This window comes from Phocoena phocoena, chromosome 5, assembly GCF_963924675.1.
Source record: "Phocoena phocoena chromosome 5, mPhoPho1.1, whole genome shotgun sequence".
NCBI lineage: Eukaryota > Metazoa > Chordata > Mammalia > Artiodactyla > Phocoenidae > Phocoena > Phocoena phocoena.
Genome location: NC_089223.1, coordinates 117,747,073 through 117,764,637, shown reverse-complemented (window position 1 = coordinate 117,764,637; position 17,565 = coordinate 117,747,073). Strand labels below are relative to the sequence as shown.

Below are 17,565 nucleotides of genomic sequence, written 5' to 3'. Positions count from 1 at the left end.
GCAGGAGGTGAGCGGTGGGTGAGCGACTGAAGCTTCATCTGTATTTACAGCCGCTCCCCATCGCTCCCATTACCGCCTGAGCTCTGCCTCCTGTCAGATCAGTGGTGACATTAGATTTTCATAGGAGTGCGAACCCTACTATGCTCTGCGCATGTGAGGGATCTAAGTTGCATGCTCCTTATGAGAATCTAATGCCTGATGATCTGAGGTGGAGCTGAGGTGATGCTAGCGCTGGGGAGTGGCTGCAAATACAGATTATCGTTAGCACAGAGGTCTGACTGCACAGAGACCATAATAAATCAGTTGCTTGCAGACTCATATCAGAACCCTATCAGTGAGTGGCAAGTGAAAACAAGCTCAGGGCTCCCACTGATTCTGCATTATGGTGAGTTGTATAATTACTTCATTATATATTACAATGTAATAATAATAGAAATAAAGGGCACAATAAATGTAACGCACTTGAGTCATCCCAAACCATCCCCCCCGACCCTGGTCCGTGGGAAAATTGTCTTCCACGAAACTGGTCCCTGGTGCCAAAAAGGTTGGGGACTGCTGCTTTAGGGTAACTAAATAATTGATATGGGGAACTTTATTTCAGCTATAAAGGAAAAAGTAATGATTGCTTTGCATATTACCTTTTTGCAGCCTCTTAATTAGTGAATCTAGACAAAGATCATGAAGGGTTGTTAATCTCACAAAGAGAAGCAACCAGGCATTATACAGCCCTTGAGAGAAGTACAGGGCAGTGCCTGTGAAACAGTCATGGCAAAAAAAAAGAAAAATTCAAGTCTCAATCTAATCAAGTGTCTAGATCTCATTACTGGTGTATGGAAATACAGGGTACAGAGAAACATTAAATTTCATCATGCGAACACAATCAACAAAATCCAGACAGTGGAATACTGCAGGATTAACAACCCAGTTTATTCAACAACAACCAAAATTATAAGGAATATTTTTAAAAGGAGAAGAGGAGGAACTGGTAGATTAAAAGAAACCTAAAAGGCATATCAATCAGTCTCAGTATATGGACCTGTTTGATACTGTGTTTTACACAGCACCGCATACAACAGATGCTTAATAAATATATCGTTGATTATGCATACAGATGGGCACACGGTACTTTTTTTCCACTGATTGATGAAGTTGAAATAATGTTGCTTTTTTCTGTGTAATTATAGAAGATTACAAACTCTAGCCTTTGTGATTAGGTACACATTAAAACAAATAAAATTTCTATTAGTTGTTACTGCTTTATTCTAATTTTACTGATGTGGTTGAAAGCTACAGCTTTGATAGATTTTATCTTCATTTAAAGTCTCTGTTTTACAGAGTAATATGCTTTTATTTACCCAAACTTAGTCTGTTATTGATTTCAGATAGCAGAACTTGTTGCCACTGAATTTTTTGACCAAGGAGACAGAGAGAGAAAAGAACTCAACATAGAGCCTGCTGTAAGTATGAGACCTTGCTGGTAGGAATTATTCATATACATTTTTTATTGTAGACTCTTTTTATGCTTCTATGAGATCTTAGGAACAGAATTTCTCGTTATTTTTAAAAACTTTTCTTACTAGAAGATTATACATGTTTGCTACAGAAAACAAGCAAATAACAAGTCATCATATTGTACCTATATTTTGTAATTTACTTTTTGCATTTAAATATCATAAGCCATTTTTCATTCTAACAGATGCTGTCTTATATATCATATATAATGGTTACATGAAATAGATGTAACCATAATTTACTTTTTGGTACAATGTTTGCCGAATTCACTATTACAAACAGCACTTTGATAAACATCTTTGTTGCTAAACATCTGTGGGCCATTTTTCATTACCTTGTTAGGATAAATTCCAGAATTGCTGTGTTGTAGGGCACACAGATTTTAAAGATTTTTTGATACATACTGCCTTTTTGTATAGTGTAGGGAATCTCGAATACAAGAAGATTCTTCTTAAACCACTGGAGAAGTTTTTCCTGGAAATGAAGCATAGAGTCTTTTTTTTCAATTCAAATGAACATTTACTGAGCATTAAATGGGACATGGTTACGAGATGCCCCTCCTCTGTCTGTGTACCATTCCTTCCACTCTGCTTTTGCTTTTTTTTTTTTCTGTGGTACGCGGGCCTCTCACTGCTGTGGCCTCCCCCGCCGTGGAGCACAGGCTCCGGACGCACAGGCCCAGCGGCCATGGCCCACAGGCCCAGCCACTCCACAGCATGTGGGATCCTCCCAGACCGGGGCACGAACCCACGTCCCCTGCATCGGCAGGCGGACCCTCAACCACTGCGCCACCAGGGAAGCCCTCCACTCTGCTTTTTATCTTCCACTGGGTACATCCTATGTCTCATTAGTCTTTTGCAGTTATTCAGTCTCCTATTATGTAGTAGTGGGCTTGTTCAGAAGCTCAGAATCTTCTCAGAAAATGGTGGGTAGCAGAGTGATGGTCGCAGCTAATGGAGAATTTGCTTCATTTTAAACAAGCACTGACACGTACTTTTTGCTCCCCATGGAGGTGCTGGGCTCGTCCGCTGCACCAGTCATGAGCTCCTGGGAATAAGCAGCAGTGACATCTGCATAATCTTCACTCAAAAAGCTCTCTGTGTGAATTGTATTGTAATCAACTGTGGCCTCAGTGGCTTTCCCACAAAGCTGAGAGTGTTTGATTCCACATCAGTAGACAGTTTGAAAGCATGTGTGTTCTCCAAATACATGTCAGCAGTGGACTCTAGGTCAGTGCCTGACTGTAGGTCAGCAGTTGATTCTAGGTCAGTGATCAACTCTGGGGGTCATGTGGGGAAAGTCACAGCCGGGGCGAACACGGGAGAGAGGACCAGGGCCTTCCTGAGTGTGGTAAGAAGGCAGGTAGGCAGGTATCTAGCCTTCCTCAGCTAACCCAGTGATTCATCTTTTTAGAGCCAACTTGCACTGTGTTCTTTAAGTAAATGCAGATCTGTGTGTGTCTGTGTTTTCAGGACCTAATGAACAGGGAGAAGAAAAACAAAATCCCAAGTATGCAAGTTGGATTCATAGATGCCATCTGCTTGCAACTGTATGAGGTATTTATTATGAAAACTACTAGACTTGCTAAAATTTGACCATGTTATGAATTAAAACCTAAAGTAAATTGAAGCGACTAACACCAGGAGTATATTTTTTGCGTCTTAATCAACAAACTAAAAATAAAATTATCAGGATAATTCCTTTTGCTAATGAACATGCTGTTTGTACTGAATAAGGAACACATTTTATATTTACTGTTTCTCAAAAATGTTAATTCATTAATGTATAACTACCTAGCGAGTGCCTACCACGTGCTGGGATCCAGCAAATTCGTGTAGGGAACGCTAAGAAAAATCATGTGCGAGCGCTACTGCCCTCAAGGAGGTATACTGTGCATACTCTATGTTCTTTTTAAGAGCATATTATTTTTAAGTCTGACTTTTGGCCTAAATAAGGAAAAATAGTTATCTAACTTTTTCTCATTGTCATAGTGTGGCTTAAGAAAATTTTTATGATGAGTAAAAGGCAGCGGCTAGAAGAATATTGCAGGTTCCCATTTCCATATACGTGCTGGCTTGGGTTTCGTTTTGGGTTTTTTTTTTTGCTTATTTATTTATCTTTTGGGTAAAGATATTCTCCCTAAAACATCCAATTTACTAGTTTTGATGTTCGTGCCCAAATATAGAAAGTAGATGCTGTCCTTGTCTTTAGAAGTTTAAACAGGAAACTGTCTTAAGTTTTAAGTATTTGGGAAAAGAACATTTATCATGGTATAATCATAGACTGTCAAGACCAGAAGAAACCCTAGAAATCTTCTAATCCAGACATTTTCACAGATTCCGTCATTGAATCTGTTAAAAGGCCAACTTGCAGGGAGATGAAATGTTTGTCCCAAACAGGTAGTTAGTGGGAGAACTGTATTTAGAATCCAGTTCTCAGCCTGAGTCCAGGGTTCTAGCCAGTGGATGAATTTAAGAAAGAAGCTGTGGCTGAGGAGGGAAGGACAGGAGAGACAGCAAAAGAAAACAGGACAGAAGAACACTGGGTGTCAGGCCTCTGCACTACTGTCTCCCCACCTTTCTCGGCAATCTGTGCAGAAGTGTGTTCAGAGCAGTGTCTCCAACATCCCTGAATATCTCATTCTTTCTATAACAGATGCTTTTCTTGTGGATTGGATTAATAGTTCCTCAGTTGTAGACACTAATGTCTCTCTTGATTTTTTTTCCCCATGCCTGTAAATATAGTCAAACTAACAGTCAAATCACCCATTATAGATTTCATCCTTCTACATTTCCTATTTGTGCAAAGATTGATTTTATTTGACTCTCCTGTTGAATTCTATTTGATAAAGACATGCATTTTTACCATTATTACAGAAGTAATATGTTGTTATAGAAAAATCAGAATACGAAGAAGCAAAAAGATAAAATCACTTATAATTCTACTACTCTGAGATAACCACTGTTATCTCCTTTCAGTGCATATGCTTTATGACATTTTCACAAATTTTTCATTTAACAAAAATTGCTCTTTGCAATCCATAATATAAGATACATCTTTCTGTTTCAAATGTGTTTCTATGACATTTTTAATGGCTGCCAAATAGTAACACGATATTCCTAACCCCGTTGTTGGGTATTTAAGTCATTTTCAATGTTTGTCTATTACAAAGAAATCTGCAGTGAACATTCCTGTAGCTAAATATTTATGGTACTGTAGTTGGTAAATAATAATGTTGTTACATTAAACATATACACATAGTTATAAATTAACCTTTATTATAATCTTGGATAAAAATCTACTTAAGTACATTGAATAAAGTCATTTTATAGAAAAACAGAAAAACTAAGCAGCTCTCAAGGCAGTCAACACTTAGGGAGAACCATTTGCACTACATAAAAGCAAATGGATTATTTCTCTGCAGAGCCGATTCCACACAGATCTGCCTCCATAGCTCAATAATGTTATTTTGGAATGTGTGTTTGCTCTCTCTCTCTCTCAGCATGTACTCCCTGTCTGTATAGCTTAAGAGGAGTCATTCATAAATGATCTGTGCTCACACAGTTTGTGAGAATCCCAGCAGTGGGCCTGCTTATGAAGTGAGTGTACAGTGTGGCCCTTTGCGTCAGGCCTGGGGAGAGGGCTTATTTCCTAGCTGCCATCTAGTTGTTGGCTTTCTTTTCTTTCTTTAGGCCCTGACCCACGTATCGGAGGACTGTTTCCCTTTGCTGGATGGCTGCAGAAAGAACAGGCAAAAATGGCAGGCTCTTGCAGAACAGCAGGAGAAGACATTGATTAATGGGGAAAGCAGCCAGGCCAAGCGGAACTGAGTGGCCTATTCATGCAGAGTTGAAGTTTACAGATGGCGTATTCTGCAGTATGCCTAGTTTTGCTATACACTGTACAGATTTGGTGTATACTTTGCCACTGCTGTATTTTTATTTTTGCACAACTTTTGACAACACAGCATGAAATGTTTTTAGAGGACTATTGCATATTTTCTGTATATTTGTTTTATGCCACTGAACTGAGATTATCCGTGACACCTACTCTTAGCACATGGATAAGAGCCCTGTTTGTGATATTTTGTGTACTGCGAGGTACAAGTTGCATTCTTGCACTGAGGCTGGTTTTTTTGGTTTTTTTGTTTTTTCTTGCTGGGGATTTTAAATAATTGGTTTTGTGTTTTCTGAATTACCAATCTTTCAAGAATGTTTGGAATCGTTTTTCTTAAAAACAGGCTAGGAGCAAAGTGAATATATTCTGTGACATTTAAAACCTTCATAGAATAGAGAAAAATATTGGCTGAGTGGATTTTAAGAGGAATGGGGTATATTTGTCAACACTGTATTACCTTAACAAAAAAAGTTAAAACTCTAAACAAATGGAAAGTACTATAAGGTAGTACTGTAAAGAAAAGGCATTATTTAATTATTTTGCTTTTTTTGTTGTTAGAGAACAGGCAGGAGAGAAATTTCTCATTTCAATGCAATAAATCTATCCAAAGGCTACCCATAAACTCGCTTTGATCTAACCTACCTGATGGAAAGCAGGGGAAACCTTGGGAGAAGATCCAGTCACTGACTTTGAGGGATGAGTGTGACGCAGAAATGGAACAGCCGAGGATGGCTGCCAGTGAAGAGAACGTTCTGCTGGAAGACACTCCTGACAGTCAGTGAGTGTTCTGAATACTGAACTTCCTTTTTTAAATAAATTCCTTATCATTCACCTTATAAGCCACAGCTTGTAAGTCAACGCTTTAAAACTCAACAGGAGAGCGAGAAAAAGTGATCATGGGAGCATTAGCCTGAAGTGAGAGATGACTGTATAAGATAAGAGGGTACAAACTGAATCATATTCTTTTCTGTTTGTTAAATGGAGTACAGAGAAAAGTACAAACAGCAAAGGGCTGTCCTTGATATTAGGGTCAAAAATTAAATCGACGGAACAATATGGTAAGAGTAGCTTACCATATTGAGTAAACTTAGCAGTATTGAGTTTGTGACTGAGAAACTGCCATATCTTGGTTTACAGGACTAGTCAACCCAGAATCACAGAAGTTTGGGTATGCACCCTAAACACTGGCCCTGAGCTTGTAGTTAGTGGTATCTACTTCTCACAGCTTTTAGTACATTTAGAAAATGTTAACATTTTCTTAGAATTTGAGCCCACTTAATTGTATTCCCACTGTACATGTGTGCCCCTAAAGACACTTTTATTACATATTGGAGAAGTAGATAATGGACTGACAACCTAGTTCAGGAAAAGAAAATCTGCTCTAAATATGCAATAATGTTTGTGGGCAAGAGTAGGAAGAGAGGTATTTGTTTGATCTGTTCACCCCCCTCCCCACCCCTGAATAAAGTTTTTGAGTTTCTATAACTAGTTTGTATAGAAAAGCTCTTGGGGATATGATAATGCAGCATTCTCAAAGACTTTTCATTAAAACATGTTTTCCATTCATAACCATTTGTTCCCTAAACTACCTAAAATTCAACATATTCGTTAAGTTTTTAAAATTCTGAGTGTGTATACGTATCTTGACATAACGTGGCTTTATTCTTACCCTTCAGGTTTTAAAAAGAAAGCAGAACAAATTGTATTGCCATTACTTTGTAGTGGTAAGGGCTATGTATTACTGTTGTGACACCTGTATTTTCAAGATGTTATTCTGTTTTATGTAATATACATGAGGTCTGTGAGGTTGCCTCTTGGTGGCACTGGTGTGTAACTTACAAAGACTGTCACTAAAATAATGTATCTACATACTGGTATACACCTATGCATGCAGACACAATTCCTTAGTACAGAAAAATTGTCTGAAGAATAGCAGTCTTTAATAACCTATCTTTTTGCCGTACACATTGTGATTTAGCAGTTATGCTAAAATCTGTAGTCAAATACTTTAGTAGTTGGTTTAGAGCCCTCTAATATATGTCACTGAGATTTTTAAAGACACAGTAGACTATGTGCGGAGGATTTGTATGTGTGTCATTTTAAAAAGCAAGAAAGTGTATTTAGATTATAAATTTTTGGTTTACTTTTAGATAATGGCTTATTTTACCTTACTAGTTTAGAAACTGAAAGAAGTGGAGCAGTGACATACCTATTTCATTTTGGGGTATTTTAGTTCATACAGAAGAAGAATGCTTCTTTAGGACTGGTTACTTGGTTCAAATAATTCTTAATTTTTTAGGAAAATCACTCCATACATGGATTATTACCTGGTACATGGGCACAAATTTTCTTCTTATGTGGATATTTCCTTTCCAGTATCTTCTCAAGTTGGAAAAAATATATATATGTAGTCTTCTCTCACCCTACCCTATATTTATATTACCTGTAACCTAGCAAGAAGTTGTTTTTGCTCTAGATTAGTTTGTTTGTTTTCATTATAGCTGAGTACCATGATACCATTTCATTTCAATTTTCAGCCCCAAAAGTTCCCACAGTTTTACTAAGTTGTGAGAAGATGTCTATAAAATTGCCTGGTCTTGTACTTTTCACAGGATTGGCCTTTGCCAGCCACAATCCCGTGTGAACTTGTGTAAGTCTCTTTAACCTCTGTGAGTGTGAACAAGTTGTGCTGTTGAAGGAGTTATGTTTGGGCTAAGCCTTGTCTCAGAGGAGGATGTCACAGAAGGCAGCTACTGTGTAAGCCCTAATGGGCCCTGGAGACCACTGTCAGAAATGGGATAGCAGGCCAAAGAGCAAGGTATCTAATCCCTTAAGTCATTTCCTGTGTTGAGTTTCCAAGACTGAGAAAAAGATAGTACATTTCTTTGGCTTCTCATGCAGATCACTAGATGCGTGAGATTTAGAGCTGTTTGAGCACCTCATCTCACGGTACAAACCCTGGACGATGATGTTTCACCACTGATCTCTTTACTATGAAGAATGGTTTCCTTCCATAGGAGTGTTGGAGAAAAGAAAGTGTATGAAAGTGTACTGGAAATAATGGATTGCGGGAGGAAACCGGTTACAGATATATTCTTGCCTAGCAGTGAAGTGCCTTTATTTTCAGCACAGAGCACAAATGTTAGACCTACTCCAATGTGATGTTCAATTTTCCTGTGTTTTCCACCTGATTGTACTCCTAAAGCTTTACAGGCCATCAAAAGAAATGCTGCTTGTTTTGTTTTACAAGATTGATTTAAGAAGGCGGGGTGGGGGGAGGGATGTAACTGCTCTCCTCTCCTGGGAACAACTACAGTTAAAACAAGGTGGTATAATGTAACTGCTCAGTGTTAGACATGCCTCGATCCACCTTTTATTAAGTTCCTGCTACATGTCAGGCACTGTGCTCCACTGGGGAAAGAGAGCAGTGACCTCAAGGAGCTCACAGTCTCTGCAGGGAGTGCTGGATAAGAGACTTACCAGCTTCTGATCCTGCCGATTTAACATGAAAATATAGGGTACAGTTATCACTTTCATTTCCATCTATAACATGTATTACGTAGTTTTCCAAGGACCTTCTTTACCTGGAACTTATTAAGGATCTGTCAGTCAGTGAACATCTTGTCTTGCAAGCATGAATCACTTAGCCTGCTGATAGCTTAGAGGACACCTTATGTAAGTAAGGAGTCATATATCCCACTGTGTAGGTTATTTTTCCCTATGCTAGCCAGGTAGAGATTGCTCAAGAGTTCTCTTAGACTTAAACTACACACAGTTTTGGACCCCTTCTGCTCCAGCGTAGGGAGTGAGGAAGAAAGTATTAAAGCTCACTATGCCCTTCCATATGCTTCTCAAAAGTCTGTGTAAACATATCTTAACAGATGTTAAACACCATGTAAATAGATGAAAATACAAATTTCTATTTCAGTTTAAGAAAAAGCTTATGAATCATCACTAGCCACTGTTAATATCTATTTGTATTCTTACACCTTTTCAATACATTTGAACAAATATATAGTTTCTGGCACTATTTTTGTACTAGGATAAAGGAGTTACTATGTATATTATGTTTAGCTTTTAAGTCATTTTAAATAATTGTGAATGTTGATTTCTTGTCTTTCCTCTCCCCCCACCATGAGAACCATTTCATGTGACTGTCCTATGACAAAATCACTTTAAAGGAACACTTACCCACCTACGATCCCTGTAAAGTCAAGAGACGGTCAGGGTGGTTCTCCACTGCGCAAACTCTTCGCTTGTTAGTTGCCTCCTCATTTTGCCATGCTTTGTAAGAATAAAAAGAAGAGTGAACAAGCAGGTATGAGTGTTGTGTGATTATTAGGGACTCTGAATTTTAGGCAGGGAGAATGGGCCCAATAGTTTGAGAGACTTTAATCAAGCTAACCTGTGGTCCTGTTAGCTGAAAAAGATGTGTGAAAAAGACTCCTTTCTTTCCTCAGCCTAGACACCTCAGTAATAGTCTTCTTGTTAATATTCTTTGCTACCAGTTTGAGGGCAACATTTTCCATACACCTCACCACTTCTCAAGTCCCTAACAATTCTATACAGGGTGATGATTGTTACCATCCTCAGGTTGCGTGCGGAGCTAAGGCTTAGGAATTAAATACTTGCCAAATGGCATGAGCTGCATTCGATCCCAGATCTGTCTAGTTTGAAAGCAGGTATTTATTCCACTTAATTCTCTTTTTGAATTTTAATAGTAAAAGGTCCCAAATCCACTCTTAGTGGATCAAATGGGCTACCTAGAAGCATTAGGTACAAGATTTCCCACACCCAGCAGATCTGGTTTTGTTCGGGATTTTAGAGTTGTTATCGTTCCTTTAGTTCATCTAGTAATAGCTAATGCCGTGCCATCACAGGATCCCAGGGACCACCGTGCTTCAGTGCTGCTAGTCTAGAGGCATGGAGGTATAATTAGATGCAAGATTTCTGACTCGTTATTTACTTTTGCCACTAGACAAGCCCTCTTCACGTGGAGCAGAATATCTAGGCTATGCCTAAATCACAAAGCTAAACGCAAAAGTCAAATGAAAGCTCATGTAAAGCAATATTTTAGATCTTCTGATCACTAGAGTGCGCCAGTTTCAGCTGTATTTAAAGAAGTAATCTTACTGGGTACAAACAATGAATAAAACTGCTTTTTTAAAGATTTTTACCAGCTAAAGAAAAACAAATGGAAAAAATCAATGGGGAATTAAGATTTGCTTACTTTCCTTTGTCCAGGATCATTTCTTTAAGATTTTCCCCAAACAGTAACTGATCACCTGAAGTCTCTCTGATTGATACTCAATATTCCATCCACAGAGACATCATCCCTTCTTGTAGAAAAGGGAGGCATTTGACAACTCTCTTGAACCCACATTCTTGCTATCCGCCGTGCTGCCTTCTCAGCAAACAGGGATATATTTGATATATGCAAATGTCAGTATATAATTTTCTGTTCTTTTAAGGCATATAACAAATTAACAGAAACACTTTGAACCTGCAGAGAATATTCCTTGATTTTAAGCTATATTCAGCCTTAGCAGGAGAAAGACTCTATGTTTCTAATTTACAACCCATTTTTTCAAAATAAACATCCACAAGAATTATGAATGGCATCAAAATAATTATTTGAATCAAAAGAAATCTAATTAAATGGCATGTTTGCCTCATTTTAAGTGTACGTATGAGCGTGCGTGTGCGTGTATGTGTGTGGTGTGTAAGTATTCAGGAACTGAGTTGACTCAGTCATATCTGACAGAATCCCAATGGCACATTTTAGGATTCATCTTTCTAAGTGAATTTAAGGGACAAGATTGCATGGCTAAGGGGGAGAAAAAAGGAATGAACATGAACTATCACAATAGCTTTAAACGTTAATACCCCCTGTATTACTTTTAGAGCCATATTTCACTTCATATCACTGTTTCCCCTACCCAACAGGAGTGTTTTTTAGGCTTTATATGACGCCAATCCAGCATATATTCCTCTAAGACACTAACTTCCCCCTTTACCAACCAGCTCTCTGAAAGTCACGAATTCCCTGATCTCGCTGATGCACCCTGACCAAGGAGAAAAAGCATAAAATATGCTTAACAACTACCTCGGCTACAGCTGCTCTCTCTCCGGAAAAGCCAACAGAAGTAGTTACTAAGGGTGCTCTACCAAGTCTGTTAGAATGAGTAATGCACTTGGAGGAGTGTATGAAGGCAGGACCATGTCCTATCATTATTTCCTCTGTTTCTTAAACCTCTGCTTCTCTTTTTCTGTTCTGGCTCCATTCATAAGGGCTTCAAACATACTTGATTCTCCCCTGCCCTAAGAACACCTACCTGAATCACACAGCCCTCCCACCAGCATCTCTGTACTCTGTCTTGTACTTTGAAGGTACTCAACAAACTCTGAAAGACTAGACTTCTCTCCTTTCCCATTTGACATAAAATTGAATTTTTTATAAAGAAAGGAGAAGGTAATTCCAATGAAGGACAACAGAAAACTCAATACAGCATTTTTAGAAATTCTCAGTTGGAAAAGAGCTGAATTTTAAGATGAAAAAAAAACTGAATAAAACAATTTGGGGTAAGAATATTTGTTTTCTATTGTGAAAAATTAGTTACCAGGCTTTAATTCATAAATTGATAACCATTGGTGAAGTTACTCCCAGGGAGTTTTACCATATTGCTAGGACCCAAGGAAAATTCACAAAGGCTAGAGGCCAATGATCTTGCAGAAAAGACAAGATTTACATTTAAAAATAAAAATAAGCAAACAGAAGACGTTCATTCATTCATAAATACTTGATTCTCTCCTGAGTGTCAGGCTGGGGTAAACTAATAGGCATGGTCTCACAAAGCATCTAGTCCAGAGGAGGCTACACACCAGGGCAAAGAGACAGCCATGTCTATGCACTGAGGATGGGAGTGGAGGGTTTACAGATGGTTCTTTAAGTGTGTGACAACTGGTTTATAGCTAAGTGAAAAGGAAGAAGAGTATTCCTAGGCAGAAGAAAACATGTGAAGACCTAGGAGTAGCAAACTTGAGAACTTGAAAGCCTTCTCACAATTTATTTAAATAATTATAAATTTTATATTTTTAAATGATAAGGGTTAAAAATATATTTACAAATATTATGAATACTTATGAATGTTATATAAAATAAAGCAAATGTCATTTTTTTATATTGAAGTGTAGTTGATTTACAGTATTATTACAGTTAGTTTCAGGTGTACAACATGATGATTCAGTATTTTTATATATTATACTCCAGCTAATGTCCTTTAAATGTATATTTGAGCTTTTAAGAAAATAAGAGAAATCCCCACAGGCCAAAATAAAGCAAATTAAAAATCCAATCAGCAAGCATGTGAGCTGATACTATGTCAGGCCTGGGAATATTTGCAGATCTATATAATGAAGGGGTTTTAAATCAGACCAGGAAATATGGTCTTGAGATCCAGTGAAGCACTTGGGGAATGGCCCTCCAAGAAAGACTGAAAACTCTGAAAGCTGTGCTCTCAACATGTAGAAAGGGGAGGGGGGAAAATTCACTCAGAGACACAGGACAACTGAAGGAAGCATGCCTGTCTTAATCTGAGCTCTGGTTAAAAAAAAAAAATTGTAACATTGAGTCCATCCTCATATTAACACAGATTTGGGGTTTGAGTGTGATGCAGGACTACCCAAGTTATTGATAAATAGCAGAAAAAGAAGTCTCAGGCAGGTAATATCCCTGAACTGGCAAAAGCAAAGGCAAAATGTCTTTGGAAGAACACAGCCTCAAATAGGCCCATGAAATTTCCACAGAAATAATGCCACTAAAGAAAAATTCATAATTGCAAAATACATGAGGAAACAATTCACAGTGTACAAAGTCAGAAGCCACAAGACTGTACGATCAGATACCCAAGAACTTCAGGCAACAGAACTCTTTGATAGAGGTGGTTGGGAGGAATCATTGACTCCTCACTCTTGTGTTTCCAAATGAAGGGAGACCCCTAAAATGGCACTCTTGGTCTCCTGTTCCACCCTTAACCCAGTCAGATATGTGATTGGAGGGTGACAGCCATCAGTCCACAGTCCTAAAACGGGTGTGATTAATCTAATAAAAACAGTAAACACTGGGGATTTGTTTCTTTCTACCCTGATCCAGTGCAAGTTGAAAATCCTAGGTAAGTGTGTTCAGTATGTGCGCTGTCCCAAGGTATAGCCTACAGAGGGGTGGGGGTCAAGGCAGGGAGTGTCAGTAAACCCATCTGACCACAGCATGCTCTCCAAAGGAACTTATTTACAGGACCACCTCCACAAAGCTCCATACAAGCCAGTGTCGCCACGGTTTTCTTGGAGTGCTATGCCTACCTCCTGTTAGGGTTTAGAGACTTGCTCATACCAATGGGTCTTTTCAATCAATGTCCTCTCCTGTGTCTGATGAATGTGGTAAATCAGCGCTTTCCTGGGTCTGCTTGTAAGCTGTGCCCTTTGAGAGCACAGAGAATGTGCAAATAAGAACATCTTCCTCCTCTCTCCTTCCTGCTGGTGGCTGTATAGAAGGCAGGAGTGAAGTCAACACTGAAAGAGATCCCATTTTAGGAATGCAGTGGATTCACTAAAGAATTCAAGAGAAGCATAGTTGGAAGATATGTTGTTCTATTTTATATTAGAAAATTCTGAAAAGTAAATTTCACAAGACCAGAACTTATCGTTCACATTTTTTTCCTGCCTATCCTGTTTAAGACTTGCATCTGTGATAATCAGCACTGAAGCACACGAACAAACGTTGAGTCATTGGAAGCGAGTATTCACAGGCAGCACAATGAATGAGGCAGCGTCATGAGTAATCATATAACCAATATAAATAAATGGTATTAGGGAACTGCAGAGGCAAGAAGATCTACATTATTTTTGTACAAACTGGTTTTAAAGACCACAGCATTGTGAGTATAACAGTCACTATTTTCTTCTGTCAGTGGGAGTTATGAAGTTAGAGACAAAGAACACATGTGACAGTAAAGAATACAAGCAGGTGGTTCCTGAAATTGAACACTATCAACATGAATTGATTTTTACATTGTAATGAAATATGTACATATCTCTTCTGTATTCAATTTCCTAAATTTTCATTGAAAAAAACATGATATTAGTTTCCTACTGCTGGTGTAGCAAATTACCACAAATGTACTGACTTAACACAGATTTATTATCTTATAGTTCAGGCGATCAAAAGTCTAAAATGTGTCAGCAAGGCTACATTCCATCTAGAGCCCATTTCCTTGCCTTTTTGAGCTTTCAGAGGCTGCCTGCACTGCTTAGTTGATGACCTCTTTCTCCATCTTCAAAGCCAACAGCATAACATCTTCAAACACACACACTCTTCAAAAACACACACTCCCCCTGACCCCCGCTTCCATCCTCACATTGTCTTCTCTAACACTGCTGTCTCCCTCTTATAAGGATCCTTATGATTACATTTGGCCCACCCAGATAATCCAGGATGAGCTTCCTATTTGAAAATGCTTAACAATCATATCTGCAAAGCTCCATTAGCCATGCAAAGTGGCATAGTACAGGTTCCAGGGGTTAGGATGTGAACATCCTTGGGGGCCATTATTCTGTCTAACACAGTCACTCTCACATGGACTCACGAATTATGTAATACATTTTTGGTGTGTTCTTTTAATAGACCATTTTTCAGAGCAGTTTTGGGTTGGAAGAGGATTGGCCAAGATAGCAGAGTAGAAAGACCCTGAGATCACCTCTCATGAGCACACAAAAACACACACCAACTAATTGCAGAACAATCACTGATGAAAAAGACTGCACCTACCAAAAAAGATCTTCTACAGCTGAAGACATAAAGCAGGGACCACAATGAGACAGGTAGGAGGGGTGGACTCATGATATAACCAAGTCCCATAGCCCTAGGTGGGCAACCCACAAACTGGAGAATAATTATACAGCAGAGGTTGTCCCACAGGAGTGAGAGTTCTGTTGGGCTCACCAGCCCAGGGATCCTGCACTGGAAAAATGAGCCCCCAGCGGATTTGGTGTTGAAGGTCAGTGGGGCTTAATTTCAGGAGCCCCACAGGACTGGGGGAAATAGAGACTTCATTCTTAAAAGGTACACATAAAATCTCACACCAGGACCCAAGGTAAAAGCAGTAATTTGATAGGATCCAGGGCCAGACCTACCTGCTGGTCTTGGAGAATCTCCCGGATAGGCAGGGGTGGCTGAGGCTCACCCTGGGGACACAGACATTGGCGGCAGCCACACTGGGGAGCTCCTTCTACCACACGGACCTGCCTGCTGGTGGCCGCCATTTTGGGATCCTCCCTCTAGCTCATTAGTGCCAAAACCTGGCCTTACCCAACAGCCTTTAGGGCACCAGTGCTTGGACACCTCAGGTCAAACAACTAACAGGGCAGGAACACAGCCCCACCCATCAGCAGACAGGCTTCCTAAAGACTTCCTGAGCCCATAGCCATCTCTTGACACTCCCCTACACATGGCCCTGCCCATCAGAGGGCCAAGACCCAGCTCCATCCACCAGTGGGCAGGTACTGACCATGCCCTCCAGGAAGCCTGTATTAGCCTCTAGACCAGCCTCAACCATCAGGGGGCAGACATGAGACACAAGAAAACCACACTCACACAACCTGTGGACACAGCCTACCCACAGCAGGCCAGACCCCACCCTGGGACAAGCCAGGCCCTGGCTGTGCCCACTAGCAGGCCAGCACAAGCTTCCCCAGACCCCATACCCAACTGTGTCAGGAACTGGTGTCCCCTGCCACCACCACTCCCGCCTCTGCCCCAGTGACCTGACACCAGCTCCAGGATTTCTGGGCCCTGCAGCAACTTCAGGACCTGGCTCTGCCTGCCAGTAATCTGGCACTAACCCCAGGACCTGGCTTTATCCACCAATGAGTTGGCACCAGCCCTGGAGTCTTCTGGACCCAGACTCCACCCATCAGTGAGCCAGGACTAGCCCCAGGGCCTCCTAGGGTTCTGCAGCCAGCCGCCTCATGACCAGGCCACACGAACTAGCAGCCAGCAACATCCACATGAAACAGGGCCTGGCAACCAACCAGGCTAGGGGTCACCCAAACCTGTAAGACCACCCACATAGTCAGCCCATCAAAACAGAAGGACCCACGCAGCCCTCTTAGGGGCAACCCCTAGAGCATATAGCTTGAGTGACAAGAGGGGAGTGTGCTGTTGTGAGGTGTAGGGCATTTCCTACAGAAGGCCACTTCTCCAAGGTTGAGAAACATAACTAACCTACCACATACATAAAAATATAAATAGCAACTTAAACAAAATGAGGCAGCAGAGGACTATGTTCCAGATGAATGAACAAGATAAAACCCCAGAAGAAGAACTAAGTGAAGTGGAGACAGACAACCTACCCAAGAAAGAGTTCAGATGTAAAGATGATCAAAGAACTTGGGAGAAGAATGGATGCACAGAGCAAGAAGTTAGAAAATTTTAACAAAGAGTTAGAAAATATAAAGAACAACCAAACAGAGGTGAAGAATACAATAATAGAAATGAAAAATACACTAGAAGGAATCAACAGTAGACTAAATGATACAGAGGAACACATCAGCAAGTTGGAAGACAGAGTAGAGGAAATCACTGCCACTGAACAGAAAAAAGAAAAAAGAATGAAGAAATGAGGACAATTTAAGAGACCTCTGGGACAACATCAAGCCCACTGATGTCTATATTATAGGACTCCAAGGAGAAGAGAAAGAGAAAGGTGCTGAGAATATAGAAGACATAATAGCTGAAAACTTCCCTAATCTGGGAATGGACACAGTTGCCCAAAACCAGAAAGCGCAGAGAGTCCCATACAGGATTAACATGAAGAGGAATAGAGCAAGACACAACATAACTAAAATGACAAAAATTAAAGATAAGGAGAGAATATTAAAAGCAGCAAGGGACAAAAAAAGACAACAAATAACATAAAGGGAACTCCCATAAGGCTATCAGCTGATTTTTCAGCAGAAACTCTGCAGACCAGAAGGGAGTGGCATGATATATTTAAAGTGATGACAGGGGAAAACCTACAACCAAGAATACTCTACCCAGCAAGGTTCTCCTTCAAATTTGAGGAAGAAATCAAAAGCTTTACAGACAAGCAAAAGCTAAAA

At 39.9% G+C, this 17,565-nt stretch overlaps 1 protein-coding gene across 1 annotated transcript in view; it reads left to right on the top strand.

Moving 5' to 3' along the window:
- The window catches only part of PDE5A (phosphodiesterase 5A), a 135,340-nt gene extending 129,783 nt beyond the window's left edge, over positions 1–5,557 (top strand). The window contains exons 19-21 of the mRNA XM_065877153.1: positions 1,383–1,457; positions 2,985–3,068; positions 5,205–5,557. Of these exons, the coding sequence (XP_065733225.1) occupies positions 1,383–1,457; positions 2,985–3,068; positions 5,205–5,342 (297 nt within the window). The 3' untranslated portion in view covers positions 5,343–5,557. The remainder of the gene's footprint in view (positions 1–1,382; positions 1,458–2,984; positions 3,069–5,204) is intronic.
- The last annotated feature ends 12,008 nt before the right edge of the window (positions 5,558–17,565 follow it).